The following is a 12042-nucleotide window of genomic DNA, read 5'->3' as shown; positions in this document are numbered from 1 at the left end:
TACCTAGAAAGAACCAAAGAAGTGGATAAAAACTTCGTCTCAATCTACACATGGGTACTTTGCTCGCTTATGCGGACATAAAGGTTCCAAGGCGGGAAGTCCTTCAAGAACATGGGATATGGAGGCCCAAATCTGGACCATAGCAGGATCTTTGTCGACCGTCCAGCATAGCAGCAGCCGCGAGGCAGTGGAACCGTATGACAACACGAGGATGAGCAATAGGAATCACGTTCACCTAGGAAGTGATATGTACCTCAGCAATAGAACAAGTCAACTGTCGGCACAGCCAAGTGGTATACAACACCATGGACTCGCTTGCTGAGTATCTAGAGGCCGCAGGGAACAGAATTTTCCAGCTTCCAATACCAGGTGCGCCACCGTCTGTCTACAAAGTCTCATCTTAACGGAGCAGCGTCCATACTAGGACTCTTCAAGCATCAACCCCATCCTACATGTTGAGCACAGGGCCGACTCAAATGACGTATGGGTTGTACGAGCTTCATGCCTGATATTTCGTGCCCCACCTTGGAACACCTGAGATGCGCGTAACTCAAGCCGATGAGATAACCGGAATATCCATGCATGATGAGTTATATATTGTCGTTTAAGGGTTACTCTCACAGTAAATAGTATCAAGAAACGATATCAAAATATATAACAGAGAAAAATGAGGAAGGGAAAGCAATATATCACATTCTCTCAAATGGCTATTCTTACTGGTGTCGACTAAGGCTAGCCTTCGTGAAGACACCCGTAATGGTGGTGATGCTACAATACAATACAATTTATTACGCCCGGCGGCTTATTTTGGCCGATAGGGCACTAATCACTAATGCTTACGTACATTGCCTGATTTTCGTCCTCTTCTCCCCGAGCCCATGCTGTGCTACACGTTGCTCAATCTGTGTCCGCGATTCCTAGAGCCCAAACTGTACCTTGCTTTTCACCATATGAATTGAAATAGGTTTCCTCAAGCCCATAATGCGCCTGTTCCTCGATTGTGCTTTTCCTTCTACCCTATTGCTCCCTGCGTCATGGTGATGCTACAGTGGGGTGCGGGTTCAGCGTCAGTAATCTGTCATTGTAAATTTACTGAGAATAGCCAAAAATGGACTAAACGTGGCGCATGCACAGTGTACCAGCAGCCCCAATACGATCCCTGCCCTCCCTTAGCACTAACAGCACAAAAATGCTTGGAAACTCGGGCATCAATGGCCCCGTCTAATGACCAACTTCATTCATCCCGGTTTCTATTTCTGACAACCTATTTTTACCTAATGATTATATGTTTATATGCACCCCATTCACAAATACAGAAAATACTCGTTGATTACTATGGCAGCTAGTTCGGTATACACTACGGCGGATATAGACCTTCAAGTAGAAATGGAGATCAATCAAAGCCCCAACTCTTATGGGATCCCCATTTACGAAAGCGCCCAACCTTCCCGCGCATAACCTCTCGTAACGATCTATCCCGCAGCTTTCCTTCTTCCGATTCGTGAACTTGCGTGACCGCCAAAGACTGGGCTGGTTCTATAAGATACGGTAATTGTTGTAGCGCCTCCCGTGTGGAGGCGAGGTATGCCACGCTCTGCATTGTATCCGGATGGTTTTCTCCAAGCACAAGGCAGCGAAGGTGGAAGGCGGTTTGGTGAAGCTGAAAGGCTTCGTCATATCGGCCCTGCTGATGGTACGTCGCCGCGAGGTCCGCCATGCTGCTGATCGTATCTGGATGCTTCCCCCGAAGCACCCCTCGTCGCATTTCTAGTACTTCTTGGCAAATGTTTTCGGCCTCGGCATAACGGCCCTGCTGATGGTACGTCGTCGCAAGGTCCGCCATGCTCCTGATCGTATTTGGATGCTTCTCTCCAAGCACCTCTCGTCGCATTTCTAGTACTTCTCGGCAAATGCTTTGAGCCTCATCATATCGGCCCTGCACATGGTATGTCGCTGCAAGGTCCGCCATGCTTCTGATCGTATGTGCATGCTTTTCTCCAAGCACCTTCCGTCGAAGTTCTAATGCCCTTTTATCAACCGGCTCTTTCTCCCTCCACCGTTCTCGATCGTAAAGAAAATCCGATACTCTCTGGAATAAAGTTGCTGTCTCGATCTCCGTCCTGCTCACCTCCGCCCACTCCCCTACTCGTACAGCATGCGTCACATACTCCTCGCATTGTGCCCATGAAGTTGGTTGCGATGGCGGAAAAAGATCATCTACTATCTGTAGAGCTATGCCAGAATAGTATGCTTCGCTGTTCTCCGGTTCATTTACTGCACCTGGCGCCTTGCCCGTGGTCGTCTCTACCGAGCTGCTTATCCTCAACCCAAATCGTACGGCTTCTTGCACAAGCTTATGCATCTCATAACTTCGCCTGCTATCCTCCTTCCGACGTAGGCCAAGGAAAGAAAATTCGGTCAGACGGGTGACTGCTTCTAGAACCTCAAGCTCCGTAGCCTCTCCAGTTGACCTCTCGCCGCCAATGTTGTATCGACTAGCAGCTGCCGCCATCAATTCTTGCGTTATGTCCTGACTATCCAGATACGCAATCACATGGAGAATGCCGTACGACATCTCGCTCTCCGCTCGAATTCGCTCCGTCGAGATCCTCCAAGTCTCAAGCACGCTGTTCGATACCTCTGGCCGTCGGTGTCGGTCCGTGCCGCTCATTCTTAGCACTTCCCATCGGGTCTTGCCCTGCCTGAGGAGGTCTAGGTACTTCTCGGCTGACATTGACATACGCCTCATGTATACGCCGCCTTGCGAGATCGCTAAGGGTAAGCATCGTAACTCCTCCAATAGAGCGTCCACACTTGCCTCCCTCAAAGTCGACGGCTCATCTCTAGCTACTGCGAGAAGCGTCGTCGCCTCATCTATAACCATAGATCGCACCTCGATACCGCGACGCGATCCAACGAGCGTGCCGGCGATACGCGCATCTCGACTCGTCCATAACACCGTCCCTTGCGATGTGCAAGGTACATATCTGTATAGATTCTGGTTCTCGTTCGATCCTTCTCCCTTGAATTGTCGGCCCACTCCAAACAACCTCAGGTTATCAGCGTTGTCGAGGACCAGCAGCCATTTCGGCCGCCTTTCGATCTCATTGCGCACTGCATCGAGCAGATCCGTCCCGTCAAGCTGCTCGTCGACCCCGAGCTTCTTGCCGATCGTCTTATAATCGGCTAGAAAAGTCGTCTCACTGTCGGCATGCACCCAAAATACGCTGCATTCCTCGTCGGCGTCGCATCGTCGATATGCGTAATCTAGCGCGATCTGTGTCTTGCTTGGTTCGTTCCTCTGTTAGCCCTTTCGCTACACCGTAGTGTGCCGAGTGGAGACCTACCCTGATCCTCCCAAGCCCCAAAGCGCAGCGCTACGGGATCCCGGCGTCGGTGGCAAAAGCTTATCTAGTCTGTCGATGAAATGCCGACGATGGACCAGATCCTCGTTGCGGGGATACGGAATGACGCGAACGACTTCGGCATGGGCCGCTGGGTGGGGCAAGTGGTAATGGATATCCCCCTGGTTAATTCTGGCATTGTCGCCAAATCGGCTGCAAGTGACGCCGCGTCGGTGGAACGCTGGCTGATCCATTTTGTTGCTAATTATTTTACAGCACCAATCTTCTGGAAGTCGCCAAATTTGTACAGTCTCACGTCCGGAGAGGGGTAGCAATAAGGCTGAGAACGTGACGAGACACAGCCTCACTGATTGGTTAAAGACAGAGCGCATTGCCATCAGATGACCATAATCGTACTTTTACCTACCACCAACAGACTACAACAATGGTACTCACCTCTCGGCCTAGCTCTGATATAGGCTTCATTCGCTGATTTTTATCGCGCAGGCAGAGGCAATAGGAGCAGCGGCTAGCATCATCGGCATTATCGGTGCGGCATTTACTGTCATCCAGGAGATTCGAAGCGCGCGGGGCAGGGTCCAAGGCACATCCGAGACGCTGGATAATATGTCTAAGCATCTGGACGCTATCGATGAATCACTTGGTCTTGTTCGCGAGGAAGAAAAGCTGCAAACGGCCAGGGTCGAACTGCAGGTGAAGGCCATCACCAACATTGCCACTGAGCTTAGATCATTCCTGGATAACCTTGCTGCCAGGCAACGAGAGAAGGCCGTGTCACAGTTCTTCCACGCCCTTAAGTCGGGCGACAAGGACGACAAAAAGTTGCAAGGCATCCTGGACCAGCTTGACCGGGCTCGTAATGAGCTCGGGTTGCGGATCTCGGTGGCTCAAGTCGGCTTGTTGGGAAACCTCCAAGACGGCTTTCGAGTTGCATTCGGCGTTCTCGAGCAGACAAACACTAGGGTCAACAAAGTGCTCGGGATCAACTTGGCTCTTCTGGATATTGTGAAGAACCGAGCGCTGCAGCAGACAGGTCAGACATATATGTTAGTGATCGCACAAAACAGACCTACTGACGAGATTTCATAGCGGATGGATTCATACCAGTTAATGTTGCTGACATACTAGCGATGGGAATGTCCGCCCCCGATAATACGACGAGCATGAGCAGCTCCAACGAGGTGAGGGAAACAAATATTTATGGCAATGTGACGCTTGGTCAGGCCCGAATAATGACGGGCAATATTGGGGTAGAAGGTTGGCAGAAAATGGCAGGTCGCAAGACGACGATTGCCAACAATCAGTTCGGTCACGACGTCCGAATCATCACTGGTGACATGGGAGGGGAGGCGGCGAGGGGCTTCAACGATTCCTTCTGGAAGTGAGATTATTAAAGTCTACGTTCGAGCATTGCTATTGAACCCGTTACCACTAGTCATTTCCATCCGGAACTACTGTATCAGCATCGATCGCCCTGAACTATTCACAACGATAACTTTCTCCATGAGAAGACCACTGTCTCCGCAAAGCAGTGATTGCATAAGGTGCCGCAATAAATGCTCATAGAGAAAGGGATTCCACAGCGGTGCCCTCGAACTTAAGATAATCCAGGTAAGTCTCGAATTTTGGAATATGTAGCAGTATCGCTGTAAAATCACCTAGAAAGGCGCTGACGAACCAAGTATGCAGGCAGGTCAAAGTCATTCAACCGAGCGTGGCGTTGCGGACAACTTATTGGGAGATAGAGTTTGGATCAACCAAGGTGATGTGGGAGGAAACATGACATTTGGGCCTACGTGAAGCGTCTGATTTGACAGTTCCCTGAGGTCCGTTGTTGACTGTATATTCCGGTCAAAGTATGGCTTCGTCGAGAAGGTACGCCATTCCCTTCATGCAGTGATTATCTAGGGCTGAGTGTGGCTGAAGTCGGGCGTGTGGCTGGTTAAAGTGGTTTAGGTTCGTCATCCTGTCATCCTGTGATCATGTCATCCTGTCACCCTAGCACCTGGCCCCGCCTTTATGAGTAATATTTAGCCTTGTAACTCAGGCTCACATACTTACACAAGCCAGGGTAGTTTGGGACCGACCACTTCTTTGTGTTTCCACTTTTCCCTCTTTTGTCTCGTTACCAACATCCAGGAGCCATAACCTGTGACGAGGCTGGCGTGAAGCTGGAGATGACAGCACCGTACACGCCCGACACTAACCCGATTGAAGAGTACTTTGCTGAGATGAAGGCTTATGTGAAGCTGCGGTGGGATGAGCACATCAGTCTCATCCAGAGAGATTTTGGATCCTATGTCAGGTCATGCGTGCAAACTGTAGGGGAACACAGGCGAGCGCTGAGGGACACTTTCGTAATGCAGGACTGGCGGTTGAGCAACCTCTGTAGAGGCACGAGCCACTAGACCTTAGAGACCACGCTAGACATTGTTTGTAGTTTAAGCTAGAGGGAAAGGAAATAAGGTGTGAGGCATAAAGCATGGGAGAGAAAACAAAATATGATCATCATTCTGCTACCCTAGAGCTTCCTCAATCCAACGTGGCACATCATTCATGAACGAAAGCGCAACCCCCAATTGAACTCCTCTGTCGGTGTAAAACTCAGCACCTACTTCAGAGTGGACATGCCTAAGATCGAGGCATGCCTCTCTTGTGATTTCGTAAGCACATCGAATGTTTTGCTGCCAACGAGGGCTATCCACTTGATCCTGTTGCCATTCGTGGTATCTTTCTAGAGCCTGGTTTCTCCGCATGGGGATGACAAGGTCGATCGGTCGCTGCCGAGTCGCCACCGACCCCTGCACTTCTCCCCGCGCTTCAGCATTGGACTCGTTAAAAATCTCACCCTGATGCTGACCAGGATGACCAGGACAGGTGACGTTGATATTAATTGGAGACGAACTGTCAGATCTCTTACGCTTTAGCCTTCTTCGCTCCGAGCTCTCCTCTTCATTCTTGTAGATCACCTGGCGGATGTTTTCAGGCACGTCATCGTGCGTCCTCAGCAGATTTCCTTCCTCAGCAAAGTCAACAAGCATGCTCAGGATGTTAGTATCGAGCTTGTAGTGCTTCTTGCTCTCCGGATCACGCCAGCAATAGAACTGCGAGTTCACGCAAGGGACACCGGTGCAGTGCAGAAGCTCGTAGACTTCTTTCCACACGGGACGAGAGCCCGTCGACTCTTCCTGATCAGCAAGCAGTTGGTCTCTGGCAATGAGCTGTCGGCCTGTAGCCCCACGGCCGCGACTCCGGATAGTCGCAGCTGCCGGCTGCATGACCTCTTTATAAACAAAAGAGATATAAATTCTTAGCTTATTACCTTCACGGAAGAGAGGAGCCCAGCCTCTCAGCTTATCTTCTATCGTCCTTTAGTCCACAACGAGGCCATCAAAGCGCTTCCTCATGTTACGTTCACTACGTTTCTCTACGCTCACAATAACGGTTGTCTCATCAGATTCGTACCTCGGCTCGGGAAGTTTGTCCTTAACGGTCGTCGCTAAGTCGAGGCTTAGAAACTTGTCCCAGTAGGCACCGGGGGCAAGGGTCAGATTCTCCTCCGTGATCTCGACCAGCTTGGACAGTCTGCCCTTCTTAAGCTGAAGCTTCCATTCGATATCGTAGTGAATGCACGTTGGATCGTCTTCGTCGTCTCGGAAGTTGGGGTCCCAATCACTTAGCCCAAGCAATGGCAGGCGTCTGTCTTGGAGAGGGGTGCCATAAGCGCGCGGAGTTTCGCAGGTCCGAAATGGCGGAGTTCGGCCATCAAGGTCAAACTCGCCATCCAAAGAGAAGGGGCTGTCGTTGGCACGGCGAGGATCGTAATCTGGCGCATACATGTCAGGCGAGAAGGAACATCGAGGAGGCAAACTCATGGCGACGGCTGGCAGCGAGAAGGTGAGGAAGGACACTGGGCGAGACGAGGGGCAACCAGTAGGTGGGCAGGCCATTGCCAACAAAGAACAAAGGACACATTTCCTTCACGGTTGCCTAGAACACGTGACCATAAGCTCATCAGCAGGATGGAATGTTCAGACCTTGACTCAGGGCAACGGCGTGTTAAACGTTGGGGAAGAACCAACGGTGCGGCAAAAGTACAGTATCGAAATTGTTTTATTATTAGTACATATGGGTTCAAGCTGAAGACCCCGACACCTTAGACGAGATATGGTCATGCGCCTTGAAGCCAGGGCGAACAAAATCGAAGATGATGCGATGACGTAGGATCACGTGAGCGGCTGAAGTAAGGAATGTTGGTCTTTCAGCTTTCTGTGCTTTGTGCAATTGCAAACAATGCCAGAACCCCTCCTGTAAAGGTCCGTGGACCGATTGCAATTAAATCGACATCAGGATGCCAGCACATTCACCGCATGAGCAACGCGAGGTCAGCCATAACCAGTTCCGCGACCATACTGTCATCCACCAGGGAAACGTTCAAGGGAACGTCTACTACGGCGCGCCCCACCCGGCGGCCCGCGCCGAAGTCGTCCGCGTCATTCCATATCCCCGCAACGAGGATCTGGTCCATCGACGGGATCTCATCGACAGACTAGATAAGCTTTTGCCATCGACGCTGGGATTGCGCAGTGCCGCGCTCTGGGGCCTAGGAGGATCGGGGTAGGTGTCCGCTTTCGGCATGGTACGATTGTCGCGAACGGGCTAACAGAGGAATGAATCAAGCAAGACACAGATCGCGCTAGACTACGCATATCGACGATGTGACGCCGACGACGACTGCTACGTATTTTGGGTGCATGCCGACAGCGAAGCGACTTTCCTAGCCGATTATAAGACGATTGGCAAGAAGCTCGGGATCGACGAGCGGCTTGATGGGACAGACCTGCTCGATGCAGTGCGCAACGGGATTGAAGCTCGATCGAAATGGCTGATGATCCTCGATAACGCCGACAACCTGAGGTTATTTGGAGTGGGTCAAGTGAAAGGGGAAGGGATGGCCGAGAACCTATATAAATACATTCCTCATGCATTGCAAGGGACGGTGCTGTGGACAAGTCGAGACGCGCACATTGCAGGCACGCTTGTTGGAGCGCGACGTGGTGTCGAGGTGCAGTCCATGGCTGTAGATGAGGCAACAACACTTCTCGCAAGGGTCCGAGATGAGCCAATAAGTACAGAGCAGGCAGTGGAGGAGGCAGGAGTGGATGCTCTTCTGCAGGAACTACAGTGCCTCCCGTTGGCGATCTCACAAGCCGGCGCATACATGCGGCGGATGTCGATGACAGCCGAACAGTATCTGGATCTCCTCAGACAAGGCAAGACCCGATGGGAGGTGCTGAAGGTGAGCGATGCCGATCGACATCGACGACCGGAGGTATCGAACAGTGTGCTTGAGACGTGGAGGATCTCGATAGAGCGGATCCGAGTGGAGAGCGAGACATCATACCGGATATTACACGTGGTTGCGTATGTGGACTGTCAAGACATACCTCACGAGCTAGTAGCAGCGACGGCTCGTCGATACGATAAAGAGGATGAAGAGGATGTCATTTCAACCGGACAAGTCTCAGACCTTGAGGTTTTGGAAGCAGCCACACGCCTGACAGAGTTTTCTTTCCTCAGCCTTCGCCAGACAGAGGATAGTGGGAGAAGGTACGAGATGCACAAGCTTGTGCAAGAGGCTATACGATATGGGCTGAGGGTGAGAGGCTCTGTAGCAACAACCATTGGCAATGCATTGAGGGCAGACGAGGGGCCAAAAGAGGATGAGGGATACTACTGTGGCAAGGCGCTGCAGGTAGTGGGCGACCTCTTCCCGTCATCAGAACCTACTACATGGGCACGATGCGAGGAGTACCTGACGCATGCCATTCAAGTAGGGGAGTGGGCGGAGGTAGGCGGGACAGAGACGGAGACAGCAAATTTACTTCAGAGAGTATCATACTTTCTTTATGAACGAGGTCGGTGGAGAGAGAAAGAGCCGGTAAACAGTCGGGCTTGGGGTCTGCGACGAGAGGTGCTCGGGGAGAAGCATCCTGATACAATCGACAGCATGGCAGACCTCGCGGCGACATACCATGCGCAGGGTCGATATGAGGAGGCCGAAGGCATCTACCAAGAAGTACTAGAACTCCGACGAGAGGTGCTCGAGGAGAAGCATCCTGATACGATCAGCAGCATGGCAGATCTCGCGGCGACATACCATGCGCAGGGTCGATATGAGGAGGCCGAAGGCATCTACCAAGAAGTACTAGAACTCCGACGAGAGGTGCTCGAGGAGAAGCATCCTGATACGATCAGCAGCATGGCAGATCTCGCGGCGACATACCATGCGCAGGGTCGATATGAGGAGGCCGAAGGCATCTACCAAGAAGTACTAGAACTCCGACGAGAGGTGCTTGGGGAGAAGCATCCTGATACGATCAGCAGCATGGCAGACCTCGTGGCGACATACCATGCTCAGGGTCGATATGAGGAGGCTGAGAAACTGAAAGATAAAGTACTGGAACTCCGACGAGATGTGCTCAGGGAGAAGCATCCAGATACGATCAGCAGCATGGCGGAACTCGCGGCGACATACCATGCGCAGGGCCGATATGAGGAGGCCGAAAGGATCTACCAAGAAGTATTAGACCTCCAACGAGATGTGCTCGGGGAGGAAGCATCCTGATACGATCAGCAGCATGGCAGACCTCGCGGCGACATACCATGCTCAGGGCCGATATGAGAAGGCTGAGAAACTGAAAGATAAAGTACTGGAACTCCGACGAGATGTGCTCGGGGAGAAGCATCCAGATACGATCAGCAGCATGGCGGAACTCGCGGCGACGTACCATAATCAGGGCCGATATGAGGAGGCCGGAGGCATCTACCAAGAAGTATTAGACCTCCAACGAGAGGTGCTTGGGGCGAAGCATCCAGATACGATCAGCAGCATGGCGTCACTCGCGGCGACATACCATGCGCAGGGCCGATATGAGGAGGCCGAAGGCATCTACCAAGAAGTATTAGACCTCCAACGAGATGTGCTCGGGGAGAAGCATCCAGATACAATACAGAGTATGGAGTATCTTGCCTCAATCCAGGAGGCTCTACAGCAGCTACCAAGTCTCAGAGTCAGTCCAGTCTCTAACAATCACAAAAGCGGACGAAAAGGAAGCCGAGTCTAAGACAGGGCTCAGACCTCTGTGGAATGATCTACGTAAGACAACTGACAAGTTTTGTAAGTCGAGGTTCTTACGATCGCAGCAGGGGCCTTGACGAGTCTCTCCATTCCTACCTGATCGTCCTCACTTAGATTCATTTGACTCGGGGTAACAGATGGGAATTGATTAGCATTCTCTGTACAGTATTGTAGTTTTTCTTGGAATGATGCATAAGTATTATTGCGGATGACTATGGCTTCAGGTCAAAAGTGGGCGTTGTGATAATTTAGAATGGTAATCTGGAGCAAATTAGCCTCTGGATAAGTTAAAATGTCACCTGTAGAGGGTACGTACATGCTGTTATTGCTAGCTGACGACAGGGAGTATATCGGCTTCAGCTGTTTACTGTGCATGCGCCACATCTAAGCCTCTTTCGGACATTCTTAAGAAAACTTCAATAAAAGATTACTGACGCTGAACCCGCACCCCACTGTATATATTTTAGCTAGATATGCTGAACAAGACTGAAACACCACGGTCGTCGGTTCAATCGTATGCAGACGCAGCCAGGATGACATCCACCAGCATGTCCAGTCAATCTTCATCTGCAGCCCGATCGGCAACTCCAGAACCGGTGTTCTGCACAGTCGACACATCCAGAGTTCCTGAAGACCATCTTGGAGACGCTACACCAACAATGATTCGCAAGACCGTGGAGCAGGAGATGCGACAGTCAAGTGACCAACCTCACTGGCGATGCGTCGCAGTGACCAGAGATGGACGGAATGCCAACCGCCTCAGGATTATAGGTAGGAACGAAGAAGAAATACAGAAGATCAAGACTATCCTTGAAACCAGGAAAGCTCCAGGTGCAAGAGTCCTTCGGGACCAACTATATCCTATCAAAGTTGATAGCATGAATCGTATGGCCGTCTTTGACCAGGCGTTTAACATCCTCCCTGGAGCAATAGAAGCCTTAAACCAGGAGAATGAAGTCCAGATTGCCAAGGTAGCCTGGCTGAGCCGGAAGGCCAACCCCAAGTCATATGGATCCATGGTGGTGTACCTCACTAAGAGCAGCGACGCCAAGAGACTACTGCAGGAACACTACTTTCTCGTCGCAGGTGAATCGGCATATACGAGTGTATTTGAGCAGACTACTGGACCGGAACAATGCTATAACTGCCAAGAGCTCGGCCACAAAGCATACGCATGCAGCAAGCCTCGAGTATGTGCAAGGTGCGCCGCTGAGGGTCATCATCATAGTGAGTGCCAGGCGCAGATACCAAAGTGCGTCCTCTGCAGTGGTCCGCATGAGTCATTCAGTAGAAATTGCCTGAAACTCCACCCCAGGCGGCATGAGTAAGTTGTTCCGGGTGATGCAACTGAATGTGAGAAAGCAGGATGCGGTGCACGAAAGCCTTATGAACGATAAGAATCTTCGAGAATACACAGCGATCGCGATCCAAGAGCCTCAGGCACACCAGAAGGACGGCAAGCTACTGACGATTCCTATGAGACATCCGAGATGGGTCAAGATGGTCCCGACTGTTTGGAGGGAGGGAAGATGGCCG

General features: G+C 51.4%; 4 protein-coding genes across 6 annotated transcripts; 3 read left to right on the top strand and 1 right to left on the bottom strand.

Annotated features, from left to right (window-relative positions):
* Window positions 1–2561: 2561 nt before the first annotated feature.
* FOXG_22311 (uncharacterized protein) lies at window positions 2562–3182 on the top strand (the record flags this gene model as incomplete). The annotated part of the gene is made up of 1 exon (XM_018402713.1): window positions 2562–3182. The coding sequence occupies one exon, from the start codon at window positions 2562–2564 to the stop codon at window positions 3180–3182; it is 621 nt and encodes a 206-aa protein (XP_018256675.1).
* Window positions 3183–3498: 316 nt separating this feature from the next.
* Window positions 3499–5864, top strand: FOXG_16109 (uncharacterized protein). Of its 2 annotated transcripts, XM_018396194.1 has the most exons (5): window positions 3499–3792; window positions 3852–4398; window positions 4455–4976; window positions 5048–5240; window positions 5314–5864. In XM_018396194.1, exons 1-3 carry the CDS (start codon window positions 3790–3792, stop codon window positions 4748–4750), a joined length of 846 nt encoding a protein of 281 aa, XP_018256674.1. In that variant the 5' UTR covers window positions 3499–3789; the 3' UTR covers window positions 4751–4976; window positions 5048–5240; window positions 5314–5864. The 2 variants fall into 2 exon arrangements, with proteins under 2 accessions (XP_018256674.1, XP_018256673.1); XM_018396193.1 differs by having other exon boundaries at window positions 5048–5864.
* Window positions 5865–5881: 17 nt separating this feature from the next.
* Window positions 5882–7240, bottom strand: FOXG_16108 (uncharacterized protein; the record flags this gene model as incomplete). Its single annotated transcript, XM_018396192.1, has 2 exons — window positions 5882–6734; window positions 6831–7240. The coding sequence occupies 2 exons, from the start codon at window positions 7238–7240 to the stop codon at window positions 5882–5884; spliced, it is 1263 nt and encodes a 420-aa protein (XP_018256672.1).
* FOXG_16107 (uncharacterized protein) lies at window positions 6225–10979 on the top strand (the record flags this gene model as incomplete). Of its 2 annotated transcripts, XM_018396191.1 has the most annotated exons (4): window positions 6225–7982; window positions 8046–9423; window positions 10055–10524; window positions 10575–10947. In XM_018396191.1, 3 exons carry the CDS (start codon window positions 7717–7719, stop codon window positions 10490–10492), a joined length of 2082 nt encoding a protein of 693 aa, XP_018256671.1. In that variant the 3' UTR covers window positions 10493–10524; window positions 10575–10947. The 2 variants fall into 2 exon arrangements, with proteins under 2 accessions (XP_018256671.1, XP_018256670.1); XM_018396190.1 differs by having other exon boundaries at window positions 7717–7982; window positions 8046–9969; window positions 10040–10979.
* Window positions 10980–12042: the final 1063 nt, after the last annotated feature.

Source organism: Fusarium oxysporum, chromosome 3 (assembly GCF_000149955.1).
Source record: "Fusarium oxysporum f. sp. lycopersici 4287 chromosome 3, whole genome shotgun sequence".
NCBI classification, from domain to species: Eukaryota; Fungi; Ascomycota; class Sordariomycetes; order Hypocreales; family Nectriaceae; genus Fusarium; species Fusarium oxysporum.
Note: the sequence above shows the minus strand (reverse complement) of the source record. Positions and strands in the feature narration are given on the sequence as shown.